We start from the raw sequence: 17,080 nt of genomic DNA on the forward strand, positions 1-17,080 counted from the left end.
TCAGCCGCACTCACTGTTCCGTCCCGCTTCAATCATTCTCTTGTCGCGACTCGACGGCAATGGCGCTTGGTCGACGATAAATTTTTAATTCTATCGCAGCGATAAATTTTTAATTCGCTCGCGCTCGAGACTGACGTATTGCGTAATTATCCTAATTATCTTGCGGACAATTTAAACGAGTGACTTGCCGTCTCTGTTTCTCTCTTTTTGTTTCGAAACCATCGGAAGCAGACAGACAGTCTGCCGATGCAATATTAATTCCACCATTGGAGAGCTTTTAATCGCGGAAATGATACATTCTATAATCAGCATAATTACATCTAATGGAGTAAATGATGTCTCAGACATCAATTTACAACAATTCGGTAACAATTTGAGCGAGAGAGAATTGTTAAAACCGTGTGATGTGATCCAATTTAGAAATAACATCTTACGGTCTGATTATTCTTATGTTTATACTACTGATATCACTTTGTGAGATGATAATTATCTATCATTATAGAAAAAAAGTGACTTTTTATTTTTATAAAGAATCAGGTGTAAATAAGAATATATATGAACATATGTCACACACACATATGTTGACATTATTATACAATTGTGTAAAAAAATATGTTTATATATTCGCAAAGTGGCGAATCTGATGTAAATAAACGCATGGAGATTTTCAGAACAGAAACTTTGGTTTTTAACAGGTTTTCTTTTTTCTCGAATAATAATGGTCAATTCTAAGCAGTTAATTGTCAAATTGTGTGAGCGGCATCTCTGTGAAAAATCGTCACACGAGAGGAGCCGCTCGCAGTCGGCTCGCACGGCTGACGCGAACTGCGCGACGACGTTAACGCAAATCCGCGGACCGTGCGTGCTGTTTCCAGCGCGTTAATTCATATATCCACCAGCTTTCCGCTTGTGTTTCAGACAATGGTCCGCCCCCCGTGGAGCAGAGCGATGACGGATGGTTAAACTTCACAAAAATCACTCGGGCCGAGAGCGGCTGGTACAAGTGCTATACGCGGCATATGCTCGGCATTTTCACCAGCATCGGATATTTTCTCAACGTTCGCTGTGAGTAAATCGTTGTCGCGCCACTTTGTCATTTTCAATAGCCCAGGAAGGATTTCTCGTGCATTCAGACAGGGAAATCGAGTTAATAAATGCATTTCTTTCAGTGGAAAGGAAAAGAGAAAAATCATTTCTTTTGAAAGGAGGCTCCAAAGAAACTTTTCATAAATTAGCTTGCTAAATCGAGATTTTTATGATGCTTGTGATTATTAATTTCTATAATAATGTCATCGAAAATAATGGGTCTTTGTTAAGAATACGGAGATTATCGCAATTAACATAGGAAATAGAAAATGCGCCAAAATATAAAAATAATTTAATCAGAAATAGATAAGCACATTTTTTAAATGTTCAGCTGTTAGAACATTAACCTTATCGCATTTTACGATATTCCACATAATACAAAATAGAGCGTAAAAACAGAATTTTCTTTGCAGAATTTAAATTATTATTAGCGCATTTATATTTCCTATAGAAATAAATTTGTCTATATTAATTACATTTTTTATCAGATCATTACTTCGAGTATAAATTTCTTTTTTAAAGCTATATTTTAGTAAATTAAAGAATCACCTAGCGTTAAAAAAATACACACATAAAGTAATGGAATATTCAAATATCAACTTAAGATAATTACATCGCAGTGCATCTTTCGACTGATGTATTGTCTATCCCTTGTGCATTTGATAGCACTCGAAGAGACATTCTCCCTGATTTGGAATGCGAAGGGGGTCGTCGCTGCAGCCAATAACCGGAAACCACAGTCATTTGTCAAGGGCGGAAACCGCCGAGCCAACCGGAAATTATCCGTGCCCCATCGTGAAAATTTGCAAATTTCCTACCTAGCCCCATTCCTTCCATCTTGCCATTATAACCAGAGGGCGATGCGCTCCCTGCATCTCAAACCCGCGAATCCCCTTCTCTCTTCTCCCCTTCTCTCGTCTTCTATCTAACCCTCTGCTGTTCTCTCTCCCTCCCTCCCTCCCTCCTTCTCACTCGCGCTCTCGTGTGCTCCTTCGACCGACGACGCTGGATACGGGCTTCCGAGCACCTAATCTCTACGCAATTTAGATGGCTCGAGAGCACCTATAAACCAACCGTCCTCCTTCGTGGGAATTATCGATTACACTGCTACCACGTCCTGTTCGAATCTCCTCCTGGATTACTTATCTGCCGGATAACGTCATGGCGGATTTAAACCGTCGCGCTAATTTCACCGGCTTGCCAGACAGTCGCAGATAGGACGTAGTTTAAAGAGACGGGACAAGTTGAGAGGATCGATGCTACTGGCACGCAAATAGATTTTTTTTGCGATTCCTATCAAAACTGCTAAAATTATCCTTCATTCGCTACTTCGATATTTGCGCATTTAAATACTCTCGTAAGTTTGGAAAAATATCATTATATATTAATTGGTCTCCAGAAAGTTGCTCCGTATATTATATCGCATATATGCATAAAACGTTCGATTCAACAAAGCATCTTAGACGCGCGTAATTCAATTAGTAGGGACACGAAAGGCATATCAAAGTAATTAGAGATAACGTGATCACAGACGGACGAGTGTATGAGGTCCCTAATCACGTTGGCGCACGCGAATCGGATTAAGATTTAGGACGATCACAAGGATGCTCGCCGCAGAAGAACAGACGTAGATCAAATTCGGAGGTAACGAGGAGGCTCCGTCGAAAAAAAAGGAGTAACGCCGGCTTGACGAAAAACGTCAAATTATCGAGCCACCTTTTGCCTCTCGCCCTTCCTTTCACGTGTTTGTTAAAGCGCCACAGCAACGGTGTTTGCTGTAAAATTCCGAACAAACTACAAGACAAACGAGGTATAGTTGAGAGTCGAGCGAGCGTGAGAGGAAGTGAAAGCCTCCTATCGCATCCACACCGCTTTGATCCCTTTGTTTTGCTATAGGATGAGCCGGGAGGATCAGCTTGCTAACTCAAAGGACTGTTACGTTCTCCCCCTCCCGCCCTCTCTCGGGGGTCGCTTCTTTCTCCTTCTCAGGCGAATTCCGCCGTACCGGTCCGGCTCTAATTCTCGAACAGAGACACGAGAAACCCCCCCCCCCCCCCGCACACTTTCCGTCTCCTTGCTCCGCGCGTTTCCCGTCGCGCACCGTTCCTCTGCAACTGTGGACACAGCGCTAGCGGGAGAGCAAACGATCGTAGCCGTATAATTCCATAGGTGGAATCGGAAAAGGACGGGAGAAACGGGAGGAAGAAGTTCGTACCGACAGTACGTCGCGACGTAACGTCACGGTGGGGAAAAGATTTTGTTGTAGCCCGGCACGTGAGGGTGGAGATTTTGTTCCAACTTTATTTCTCGTACGTGCCACTGATTCTGATATCAGGACAACTCCTCGATATCGATAACAGCGAGCGAGTAATATTATAGCGGCAATTCGAAAGTAACGGCAAAAAGTAAATGTGTTTGAAAATTATATTATGGCTCGTGTCGAGAAGCTATCGATTGCGCGACACATTTGAAGGAAGCATTTTCCTTCTAACGGAAAATTTATATTTGCGGAATTTAAGTACGACGTATGTACCGACGGATGATCGAGGATGCTGCCTTTCTAAACGCGAGCGTATAAAATTTAGAATTCTCATTTTAAAGCATTTTACGGTACTTGTATTACGGAATCGCATATCTCACCCACGTTCCTCGCTACATTCGCAAAGTACAGAAAGATGGACTGCAGATCGGAGAAAAAAAGTTTAAAAGCGCCGTTTCGCGGCGAGCGCTGTATCCACATTGCGGATTACTTTTTGCGCATATTGCCTCACCCTTTCGTCCGGTAATGCGCGCGAGAGCGGCATCACGCGGCGTTTAAATTCGACTCACAGGTTCGTTGTTCGTTGAGAGATTTAAATCAATGGCGTTTAGATGATCCAGATATGGAGACCGAGGCGGAAGCGCTGAACGGCGAGGCGACCGATTCGCGGAAGATGGAAGTGCAGATCGGCGGCGCGGTGACCCTCGAGTGCGACGGCGGCTGCTGGGGCCACGGGTCCGGAATGGATCCGGTTGGTGGGCCCGGACATCTTATTCTGAGCAACGTGGTGTACCAAGAAGCTGGAGAGTATCGATGCGTCGCACCCGATCGGAAAATGCAGGACACGTGGCGAGCTCAGTTACCCTATTACATCAAGGTTACCGGTGAGTCCGATAAAATCTCTTATCAGAGTAGACCGTTGACGTTATTCGACGTTCGCGTTGCGCGATCTCATATTTTTGCCCGCACACTCGGGCTGCGTTCGCGTATATCAACGGCAGGCGCGTGCAACACGCGGGGGAACAATTTTTCCCGTTCGCTGACGCGAGCCGAACGATAAAAATTATTCGAAACGCAACTATAGATGCCCCGCGATGTATGTTCGTGAGTTACAAATTGAATTGTGATTTCACATGACGTCAGTAATATGCGAGGATACATTGTGTCGCGATTGGTGTCTAACGAACATGACATTGTGCGGCGTGTCGCATTGTATTCAGCCGCATTGTAGGTTGCGGCTAACTACCTTGCGCTATCTGCTTCTAAATTTAATTATAACAGTCAAGACTGCGTGCCGGCATAACGTGTAACCTAACCGTGTTACGGTAGCAACATATTAATTATCGGCTTAAACTTTTGACGACCTGCTGAGAAATGGCGGAGCGCGGCGGCAGAGCGCCGTGCTGAGTTGATGCATTCCTTTAATCTGTTTAATGTGGTTACATTTCGGTAAAACAAATAAACTGTAGCTATATTCAAATGGTTTAATTCGTATATTTACATTTCGAGTACACTTGCGCGCGCGAAGTTTGTTGTCAACCGCTCACGCGCGATTCAGCGAGTTAAATAAGATACTATATTATGAAGTAGGTGAATCACATATACGAAGAATTAAAGAGAAGATTTGACTGAGAAAGATTTACGTATTCGTTAGAAAATATTACGGGAACATAAATACATTGCACCGAAGAAACTAAACTCTGCGATAAAATATTTTTAATTAAAAAATGTGCGATTTAAGTTTAGATAAGCAATCATGCAGCAAAGCTAAGTCCGCATGAATAATATGTGTTCAGGTATATCAGGCATATTTGAAGTAGTACTCTAAACATCAACATAAAAATTTGTAGCTAACGATATTTCGTTATGTACGTAAAAAATATTTCCGTAATGTATTTTAAGCATCAAGGATTGCATAAAATAGTAGTCTGCATATATTTCCACACTTGTGCAAAAATTCAACTCCCAATAAAAATTGTTTGTAATAACTAATGCATACGTTGTTCGTGTGAGTAAACTCGTATATTACAAATTTATCTTCGTTTTAGTCACACATAAACACGCCACGTTTTAGTCACAAAAATTCTCTAAAATATGAAAACGAAAATTTTTAGTTCGTTACATTAATTCGTTCTCTCACAGATAAAAGCCGGCTAACATTACATCGTGATTATGATAATATTTTTTAATGGATATAGCCGAATAATAACCGTCGTAATGTTTTAATGTTACCGCGTGAAACCATACGGCTAACGATTACATAAAAGTTACGCGCCACGTGTAGAGTAATTAAATACTTTTCTGCCGTCACATTGCGGCCGGAAAGAATTAATTAAACGATGAGAATGTGAAGCATTTTCATTCATTATTAAAGCATCGTAATAGCTCTCAGTATCCTTTGCTATGTACATCGCGCCGTAATATTATAAAAATATACGTATACTACTATTTTCCCCTGTTTTCCGCAAATTACCTGATTTGATACATCGTACACTCATTCAAACGTGTATAAATATACGATAGGCAGGAAATTGAGGAGATTATTGAGTTGTGATATACTTAAGTTAATTTTTCGGGTTTTCCCAATAAATCTGTCTACTCTTTTGTCAGGCAAAGCACAGTTTGATTACCGCATAAATTAAATAATTGTTGTAAGTTATCAAGTTTTGCCTATATCACGATTTTTTAAGTGATTTAAAATAAGATCTCACTAGCTTGTCTTATCTTATATTCTCTGCTGATTACTACGATTTACCATTTAGTTCATTAGATCTCTGCTCGACTTTTTTAGTCAAGACATTTCTTTTTTTCTTTCAGAAACTACGTACTTTGCTTTGAAATATTAGTTTTATCACTAGAGAGTAGCCCCGTGTTTACTTAAGGTACGTGAGTTTCGGAACGTCACATACGAATTGAAGCTGAAGTTCGAATACTGTTTCGAATCTGCGGGTTTTTACTTGACGGGAATCTCGAGAGACCAAAACGGAAGCAATCGCTGGTAAAAGTTGAGGGTACATAGGTATAGTGAGTGCAACACAGCTGCTAGTCGTTTAGATGGGCACGTATACTCTTCAAGGATAGTGGTCATCGAAACGTGATGTCATATAAGGCGAAATACGGAATATCAACTGTGCTTTAGTGAGATTGAACACTTTTTCGTGACGTATTTTAATGTCTGGATAATAATAAAATTGCGTATAGAATATTTTGACTCTACGATATTAATCAATAATACCGCGAAAATAATATTGAGCAATAGAATATCTCTTGTGCAAAATATTTGGAAATAACATGTGCGAAACAAATAATATCGTGCTATATATATGTACGTTTTGATGCTATGTTTATATACACGTATATAAACATATTTATCATGTTTGTAATTACGCGATCTATAATATTATAACAGCGATTCACAAAGAAACATTTTCGTTGTTTCTCTCTTGATGATTTTAATGAGCACTAGATGTTACATTGTGTGATATAAAATAAATGCATCGACACACGCAGCAGCGTAATTAGATTTGTTAGTGTTTACGTTGTTGCGAGCAGCCATGACAATTAACATCGACAAACACATGCATAAAATAACATGTGCAAGCTGAATTAACATAATAATAATTTTGTCACATCATTTTAGTTTCACGTAAATATGTTATTAAATAAAAATCAAATTTAAATATTTAATGCTTATAAGAATATTATTCTATTATAGAAATATTCAGAGGAATATTCTGCTATTCTCAGCACTTTAGAATCTATTAATAAAATTCAGGCTCATATCCCGTGTCGACAAAACATTAACAATGTTACTGTTTCTAAATCGCGCTATAGCAGCTACAACCCTAGAGCTTACATCCATATCGCAGTGAAGAAAAGCAGTTTTACGACGAAATGGGAATTGTCGCCTCGTAAAAGAGACTAGAAACCTGACACACGATATCAAAATGATCCCAACTCCGGCCTTCGATAAAAGGCCGATAGAGTATCCAACCAGGGATTACAAGGCAGGCTATGTATCGGAAATTCAGAAACACACTACCATCCCGCGATTTTACTGTCGCGGAATCCTTCCTGTTTGTTTTCGATTCTTTGTTTGGCAAAAAAGTACCTTTGCCTCGTCCGAAACGCTCGTCATTGTCGCGACTTCGCAGTGTCGGCGACGGAACGAAACATTCGGCGAAGAGCGTGAATGAGAACGACGCGAGGAATCTTGCGCTAAGGAAACGGAAGATCAGAAACTGGGCGCGGTGGAAAGTTTGCGGACGTTTAACTTTTCTATTCCTCCTTCTAGAGTCTTGTCCTCGTAAAATGGTTCTCGGTCGGCTCGTCCGCTCGCCCGTCCTTGCTTACCAGAGCTCGTGTCGATCAGCCGAAAGGGTGCGCGAAGCATGTAGCAATACACGCCGCGATATCTCGTTTCGTTTAGCTCTTAATGAGTTTATGTGGCTCCCGAATGGCTCGTAACTTTGACCCGGATTTTTACTGAAAGCTCGGATCGCGTGCACGAATAGGTCCCTTGTTAATTCCGTGTAAAAGTTGAGGCTAAAACGCACAGTTAATGTTAATGATATTTAAGTAAAGAATCGGTGTCTGAGAGAATATACGACCGAAGGCATGCTGCTGAAATAATACAGTAGATAGCGAGAAATCGAAAAACTTACAATAGGAAGAAGTGAAGCAATTAAGATCTTTGGATTTTATCAATTTCGCGGAAATTCATTCCTATCAAAGCACAAGTAATGTAATTAAAAATATACTCGTCTCACGATGAGAATAATCTCATTTCAATTAAAGTTAATTCGGTGAAGAGAAGAAAAACGAGCATCATCGATTATCAGAGAAATTATAGCAAAAAGTTATTAATATCTCAATGTATATTCATTATTAATTTATGTATGTCAACGTCTCGTTCTCTCTATCGTCACAAATAGTTCTCACTCGATAACTTGCAGACGTATCATTCGCCCGATAAAGAATCGCGGGTGCTCCGATGAATCCATAGACCAGAAAAAGACACTCATCCATTGAAATACGACGACGTTATACGCTCGCGATTGCGAAAGACGTCGGACAGTTTCGTCTCTCGCTTTCAACCGCGACTGCAGGAATATCGTATGTGCTCGGTTATTTTTCCTCGCCCTATTTACGCGGCGATGATAGATGTAGAATGTTCTCCTTTCTCTTTTATCCGCACGGCGTATCCCTCACGGTCGTATAGCCGCGCGCGTTCTCCATCCGCTTCCTTCCTTCTACCACTATTCAGCCCGAAGCAATCGCTGGAGCAATCCCGACTTCTTATTGATTGCGGCTCGGGGAACTCGTGCGTGTAAGACGCTCAGCCCTTCGGTCGAACATTCGCTATCTCGGCGAGCGCTTTCTACGTCGTTTCCATGGAAATGAAAAGACACAGAAGGCACAGACCGAAATTATTTCGCCGTCCTCGATCGTCGTCCCGCGCGCTGCCAATAATTTTTCCACCTCACTTTATCACTTGGCGTAACACCTCCCTCGGGGGCCATACATCGTGCGAGATATAAGTTCTCGCTCGCGCCGACTGGTCCCGATATCAAAATATTTCGCTGCGATCCTAATGTATTTCTCTAGCTTGTCGATCCTCTTTCCCAGCTTCTCGCACTTCCCTGATTCTTCCATAATTCACTCGACCCGCTCGTTCTCGTCGTTTCTCGGAGGGACGCCACCTCCAAATTTCCCGGCGTGTCTTCCGCGTGGAATAAGAGATTAGGAGTTATTGAACAGGGCGCGCCCAATTCGCCAATTATAATTTTCGCACGATTTCATCGAAGATACACTGTGTTTATCGTTGACATTTGTCAATATTGAAGTTACATTATTAATATGATTTAAAATATAAAATAAAATATCTCAAGTTTTTATACTCTCGAATCGTCAAGTTTGTACATCAACAAAGCACACGGAAAATGCGATCAACTTGCCTCTCTAGCAATATCAAGTTGCCTTCATTTAATTAAGAATATACTATGCATAGTTTCTAGATGCATCGAGATCAAAATTGAACCGTGTGAATTCTTTTTCTAATGGGACAAATTTTAATAAATAGTTTTTACCGCGATGTATAAGATTTTTTATATTATTTTAAGTAGATATTATATTATTGTTTATATATTTTTCAGTTCGTTCGTAATAAAGAAAAAACTAAATATTCTATAGCAGAAAATGCAATATAATATGATTAAATTCTAGGGTTGATATTATAGCAATAATAATTCCTTGCAGGAATCTTTTGTTTTTTTCATACGTTGTCTCCGAATTGACCGAACGTTGTAGTGATACGAGAGGAGTGTGGAGTGGAAACGTGTATCGTGCAACTTCAAAGCAACCATCTGCTGAATTTATTATGGAAACGCCGTACGTGCGGTTTGTATGATATTCGAGCTATAGAACACGCGGCATGTTTGCCATAATTTCTCGACCGTACTTAAACGTTTGAAACCGCAATATACACGTTCGTTATATACCCTTGTACGCGCACGTGACGCTTCTGCAAGAAACGGATGAATCGAAAAGAATTAATGGTAATTTATTTCACGAAATAACAATTTTCTAAATATTTTTCTTTCTTTTTAAGTTACTTTCAATCTTTGATTTTATGCAGATCTTTCATAAAAAATAAAAAGACAAATAAAAAAAAGAGGTTTCCACATTTTATAATCAATTCCTAATTTTGGAGATTAAAAATATACCACTAGAAAATATAATAAATTCTTTTGCTATTCTTGCTCGATATATTTATTTTTATTGCTGCCACGATACTTTTTGCAATTAGCAATTTTATATTTAGTGATTTCTCTGTTCTAAGCAGAAAAATAAAGTAACCTTTGATTATTGTCACGGAACACGCTTTGACTTTTGCTGGAAATTTTGATTGACGGATTTTATGGAGCTTACTTGGGAACAAGTTAATAACATGTTTAATTAGAACGGATCAAAAACTCTGTATTTTATATTTTGTATATTTTTAAAGCGCGTCTGTGTGTGTAAATTAAAAATATTTTTCTTGAATTATGGATGTGTGGTTCATTCATGAGTCGAGAGTGATATTATATTTTTATAAGTTCATTTTCATTCGTTACATAAAATATCTAGAATTACCAAATTGACGTATCAGACAAGCGTATTACAAATATCATTGTATTTAATATCTCAAATATTTCGTGGAATGGATTGCTTTTTTCTCCATCGAACATATAATGAAACTTATTCAAGCTATTCAAGCATTCAGTCTGTAGAACATTGTCTAAATACGTATATGTGCGTTATTTAAAGAATCTAAAGATAATCCCTTCTTGATAACATAAGTGAGCCGTTGAAACTTGTTTGCTGTGCAATTATTTCTAGCTTAACGTAAAAAAAAAAAAAAAAAAACGATAACATAAACTTCTGGAGTCTGTCGTTCAGCTTATCTCTCTGGTCTTTCCCACCTCGTTAAGCGTTTGTTAAATCTTCACGCCTTCACAAACTAAGACGCGGTTTTTTTTTCCTCGACTGATCCATAAGATGCGTTTGAACTAACGGTAAAACTTACATAATAAAACTTTCGTGTGTTCTCGTTAAATCACCGTTCAAGTTTACAGGGCGAATACCACGTGCAGCTATTCCGTTGCGGAAAATTCAAGCTTCATTAACAAACTAAACGATGCTGTTTGAATAATGTATAACCGGATAAATATTTTATAACTCGGACAAGTTTCTAATGAATACAAACAATTTTCATGCAAAATAAAGTGTAGGTAACCGAGCTTAAGTCTTCGATAATTGAGCAACCAAGTTTCCAAAGTTATCACACTTATTAAAAACATTTTTCGTTTTTTTAAATTTTGCATTTTGTCTTCTTATCTCGATATATTTGCGCTTGCCATTTCCTAATTATACTTACTCAATAGATTCTTATAATCTTAACTGTTGCCGGTTATCACGGCGATATTTAAATCGCAGGGAAGCGATAATTAAATCGTTACGGAATGCACCGAAAATTACGGTAATTATCATGTCCGCCGGTCGCTCCTATCAACGAGTTTTCGATGCTTACGATGCTTTAATTAGAGTTAGCGAGAAAGCACCGAACAAATTTGTGCTACCGTATCTGTTGTCGCGTCGAGAAACTTTCGTTGATCCATAAAACAGGCGCCGGAATCGAGTATATTTTGGGTAGATCAACACAACTTTCCGCCGCGGCGCAGATGACTGCCTTCCTTCTCCTCGGCAAGCTCTCTAAGAGCTTTCCATGGTTAACCGCAAGAGAGTTAATTTCATCGTATCCCGCGCACAACGAGCCTCTTCGCCGTACTGATAGGAACGGCGGTTGGATGTGTATCTCGTACCGTACCGTGCAACTTTATATTTGCATGCTTGATAAAAGAAGCGGTCGAATCTCCAAGTCATTTGCGGGAGTTGAGCGCATAACGGTTTTACGGAACAAAGACTTGATTATACGATCAAAGCGCGGGGAAGGAAAAATGAGCCGCCTCGGGCCAGAAGCCAGTCTCATCACGGCCGCCAATAGCTCGCGGCGTGTTCTGAATTTTTTAAAGCGTCGAACCCACGTACAGATGGATACGCCTGTGAAAGATCTATCCAGTTTCAAACGATCTCGCGCGGAAATTAACTCTTTTTATTATACGCCGATGCGGATAGACACGAACGAGAGCGGCCTCGTACTTCGTACTAACGAGCGCCAAACTTCACGGTTCATTAACGATAAATCACATTGGATAAAGCAAAAACTGATCTCGTACAATGAAGTATACGAAACTATCGATATATACGTAACGCAGATTACTCGCCGCTTTTAGGCTTTTAAGCCGATATAATTTTATTGTCGAAGGAAAGTTAAAAAAAAGATCTTCTAAAAGAATGATTCAATGCTATTTCGGCAAAATTCAAAATCTGCAAAATAATTTTAAACTTCCGCATAATTAATCGTATGCGCAATAGAATAATGCGAAAGTTTCTTTAAAAATGGACGAGAGACGCGACGATTTTATAATTATGATATATAAACAGCTACTGATCATTCTAGTGAGTTACAAAAACGGCGTTACAGCGATGTTTCAAATAAAAATAACGATATCCCTTGAATTTATGTTCATTGCCAGTGTGTATTCAGGTACAATATAGAGCATGGTCGATTAGATTTAAATTCACATCGCTATGATCACCGTTATTCGAACGACATTCAAACGATGGGAAATAACGACCCGAGAGGCGTAGCCACGCTGCATATCGAGCTTAACGTGTATAGAGAAGGGCTGGGATGCCGCGTAACAAAACGTAACCCCGAAAACGATGGTGTACATGGGTTTCCCGAGGGAGCTGTGCAGCATTCAAACGAATCGAACGACACACGATCGCAACCCCGGAACGTGAAAGCGCCTGACCGCAGCTGTAAAAATCCCGCGTTGTCGATAAAAATTGCCTTCTAACGAAGCCAAGCCCAAAAAACACGAATGAGCTCTCGAACACCCGGGGAAATACTTTTTCGCTTGCGCCAAAGCTTGTTTCCACTTATGTATAGCGCCGTTCAAAAAGAAACGTTACTTCAACAAAAATGCCACTTTACAACTATTTCTTTTCTACGTTTAAGATATTTAAGATTTAAGATAATTTAATAACGTAACGTAAGAAGCGCAATGAGAAATGCCAAATCTGGAATAAAAGAAATATCTTTATTTGATTTATTTGCATTGTAGGCTTCTTGAATATTTTCAATTTGTAATTATATTCTTATATTATGCAAAATAATTTCTTCTCGTCGCCACAGTATCTTTAAATGTGACCTGTGTGCACAGCCCGCAAGCCGTAACACTTATCCATTCCATCACAAAGAGCGATTATATAGATAGGAAACATATTTCTGATAGAAACTAACGGAGGTACTAGGTTCTGCGCTTAACCATAGTTTACTTTGTAAATATTGCGCTCGGAAATAGCTGTGGAATTACTCAGCAAAGAAGAAAATTACGCTGTTCATGGCTATAGTTGTCTCAAAGTACCGATAAAGTTTGCTTCCAAATTTGAACGAAGAAAACGAATATGGGCGATAAATATTGCAATCCACTTAATTTTATCCTTTAATTTTTCACGCTGGAATGTTATCTGACTTGAATTTTATTATAACATTTATATATTATTCGACTGTGAGATAATTAGTATTTTTTTCGTCTTTTTATTTTAAGATACATAATGCAATAAAAATCAATAAAAATTTTGTTGCTCTACTCATTTCTGTATCTAAAACTGATTCGTATTTCTGAATGGCGCTATACATTTGATCCAATATACGCAATACGGTTTTCCACGCGCGCGCGCATACACACTTCTCTTCAGTTGCATTGCGTTTACATCAGGCACTTGGATACGTTTTTACGTTTCTTCCATATTACTCCTCTTAGCTTTCTAAATCTGGCAATGTGTTTCGTAAAACACACTTCTATTTTTAGTCGTCTAGATTTGTAGTTTTTCGTTTACAGTTTAATGTCTTTCCGAAGAAATTCTTTCTTATTTCGCAGAATCTTTTATTTCTTATAAATGACGTATTTCTCCCTTCTGTGGAAAAATATTACATTGAAAATTATTTAAATCATTTTCTTTATATTTACAAATTTTGTATTCACATACTCTTTCACTTTTCTGATTTTGCCAAGTTAGCATTAAAATAACTTCGATTAAATACTTTGTGAAAAAGGTAATCGAATAAGGTCACCAATAGAGACATGATTGAGTACTTGCTGGCGAAACTTTCCTTTGCCACGGCGTCACGTATACACGCGTACGTCTGCTCGGTGATCAGATGATGAACGATGTAGCTGCGTTATTTTTACGCCATTGCTTTATCGTGAATGCGCTACGACGTTGCTGCACTATATAAAGCGCAATGTGAAAAATCTCTTGTCTGAACAATACTTTAGTTATTCCCTTTTCACAAAGATAACTGCTTTCAAATTGCACGAAATCTATTTTGGAAGTGGAGAATATTATTTTCATATAAGCTAATATTTTTTTAGTAAAATTTGTAAAATAACAAATTTTAATTATACCTTGCGTAATTAAACCTTTAAATTAAAATTTTAATATAATCCTATACTTTTAATAATTTTAATAAATATACATAGTTTTTGAAATAGAGAGTTCTTTTATTTTCAAATTATGATTTCGTATTTTAATAAAATAAATGTAACGTACTGCAGAAAATATTCATAAACATAAAGCTTGTAGAACAGAAAATAAAAACAATGTGGAAGTACTAAGAATATTTTTCATATTCTTCATATTTTCTTTGTGATATGCAAATAAATTTCATCGTACTTATTCTCAGAAATGTTATCATACTGTGTAAGCTTCTTGCATTTCCATATTTCTAAATGTGTCACATTTTCGTATGCTATATAGATATATCATTTTAAACAACAAGATATCTTTCTTTTTAGACTTTTTCTTTTTATCACTAGAGAGTACAGGACGTAATGACAAATGACAAAGCAACATTAATAACAGTGAAGCAACATTTCTTTGCTCAATTACGTCGCGATAGTCGTGGAATCATGTCGTGATGTGATTTCTAATTTTATCAGACCTTCCCTCCGCTACACAAACTCTGGAGAAATCCGACGTGTTGATCGACTTATGAAATACCACTGGAACAAATTATTTGGTATTGTCAGTGACACGTGGGAATATGGGGCCTTCCCCTCCCCCCCCCCTCTCTCTCTCTCTGCCCAGAAAGCCTTTAGAGATGCCGCAGAGAAGGGTGGATGTAATCATCGGACGCCCCGGGAGGATGGTGCAAGGAAAACGGGGTCTTCGAAGTCAATGGCTCTCTGTCGCGTCTTCGTTCTCCCTTGCGACCGGGTCCCCGTCAGACGGGATTACCTTTTTTGTCATTCCTGTCACGTGTATCTCTCTCCTGACCCATCCTCCCAACTGGGCGGTCCCCGCGTCTCTTTCTCTTTCACCCTCACGCAGTCACGCCGGAAAAACTTCCTTCTCGCCGTTCTCTTATTCAAGCGGATCAATACTTGATTAATTCCGTCTTCTGAATATAGAGATCGCGTATAATCATTTATGGGGGAGTCGCGTCATACAGAGGGTGAATATTATTTTGAAGATTGCGGCGTCGCAATAACGGTCCCGATTCAACGAGCATATCCGACAAGAACACGTGGCTTTATTTTTTTTTTTTTTTTTTTTTTTTGTTAAGAATGCAGATTTATGAATGTATAATTCGTCCTGTGCATTTCTTTAGCCGCTCGGAAAGATATCTGAGGATTCCGCTTGTAATGAACCGTACCATATATTACAAAGTTGCATAACTTGTGTAACTATTATTATTCTTGTAAGTATAAATTCTGTTAGATCTGAGTTTTATTATATAAATATTATCAATCTTTCTAATATTAAACTGTGAACATATTTTGACGCGAATTCGCGAAATGAATGAAATCGAGATAAAATCCTACGTCCTCTTTGATTATCCTTCATCGAAAACTTTCTCTTCGTAGTCTTCTCACTGATGAATATTTGATTAATTTCATCTCCGGAATGCGGAGATTGCGAACAATCCCACATTCGAGACGCGTCTGCACCGAGAATTAAATTTTATTTTATCGACTAGCGCTATGACTTTACGCTGCGAACGTATTCGCAGATAGTAAACGTCTACTTTATTTAAATTCTTGATGTTTTTCTCTCTCAATTACCTTTTTATTTGCACGCAATAGAGTTTAATGCGCTCGATTAAATAAAAAAACTACTATAATATACGTAAATGCTTCATGCAATCTACGTTGTGCAAAAAGCCAGATAAATGCATAAAGCAAGCCAGTTACACTTAAGGAATTTTTTTGTAAAATTATTGTTTACTTCATTAAAAATAATACATATTTGCATATTGTAATTGTAATTTATCACAGTTTGCACATTTGGCACAAGCAAAAAACTATTTGCTGACGAATAACTATACAATTTATCTTACTTTGAATTATCTCTTAACAATGTTGATTATATTTTTATTTGAGATGTGAAAACTGCCTTTTGTAGATGTTAAAAGAAGTTTTATCGCTATTTCATCAAATATTTTAATCCAACTTTTGCTAATGTTTTTTTCCGTCTTGCGTATAAAGAATAGCCATCTTATAGAATTTCTCTTACATTTTTTATTCATGTTACAGTTACACATTCTACGAATTCCGGATTATATATTTACGCTCATTCTTGGATTTAAATTGCGCTTTACACGACGTAAAAGTTTAATGATCATGACTTTTAATACGATCTTTTTTTAATCATGTACAGTTGCGCTACTATGGCATATAACCATAGAATAGTGCTAAATATTTCGCTCTCTCCCTTGTATCTCTTTCGTCCTCGCGCATTTATATCCAGACAACTACTTGCCATCATCGCGACAGGAGACAAATGACGGAACATTTATAGCATCTAAGGAGGATATCACAAGGCTCGCTCTCAATTTCGCGACGACGGCGAGCGAAGCGACTGCTGTTTAGTAGCCAGTGTTAATGTCGCACTATGGAATGTCGTTCGCAGAAAATTTAATTAATGGAGAAAGGAAACTCGTTCGAATTTAAATCGAACTACGTCAACCGTTTTAATCAGGCGGCATAATTATCTTCCCGGCGAGTGCAAGGGAGTTAATGAATCTAATTACAAGCCGAAGCGAATAAACATATTTTACTG

The 17,080-nt window shown here is 38.5% G+C and overlaps 1 protein-coding gene across 5 annotated transcripts in view; it reads left to right on the plus strand.

Moving 5' to 3' along the window:
- tei (teiresias) overlaps window positions 1-17,080 on the plus strand; it is a 314,441-nt gene that overhangs the window by 249,376 nt on the left and 47,985 nt on the right. For 3 of the 5 annotated variants that reach the window (XM_012370246.2, XM_012370248.2, XM_067355343.1), the window contains 2 exons: window positions 919-1,065; window positions 3,958-4,230. In XM_012370246.2, the coding sequence (XP_012225669.1) occupies window positions 919-1,065; window positions 3,958-4,230 (420 nt within the window). Of the gene's footprint in view, window positions 1-918; window positions 1,066-3,957; window positions 4,231-6,163; window positions 8,362-17,080 lie in introns of those variants that run through there. The other 2 variants (XM_012370251.2, XM_012370249.2) reach the window with 2 other exon arrangements.

Source organism: Linepithema humile, chromosome 5 (assembly GCF_040581485.1).
Source record: "Linepithema humile isolate Giens D197 chromosome 5, Lhum_UNIL_v1.0, whole genome shotgun sequence".
In the NCBI taxonomy this organism is placed as follows: domain Eukaryota; kingdom Metazoa; phylum Arthropoda; class Insecta; order Hymenoptera; family Formicidae; genus Linepithema; species Linepithema humile.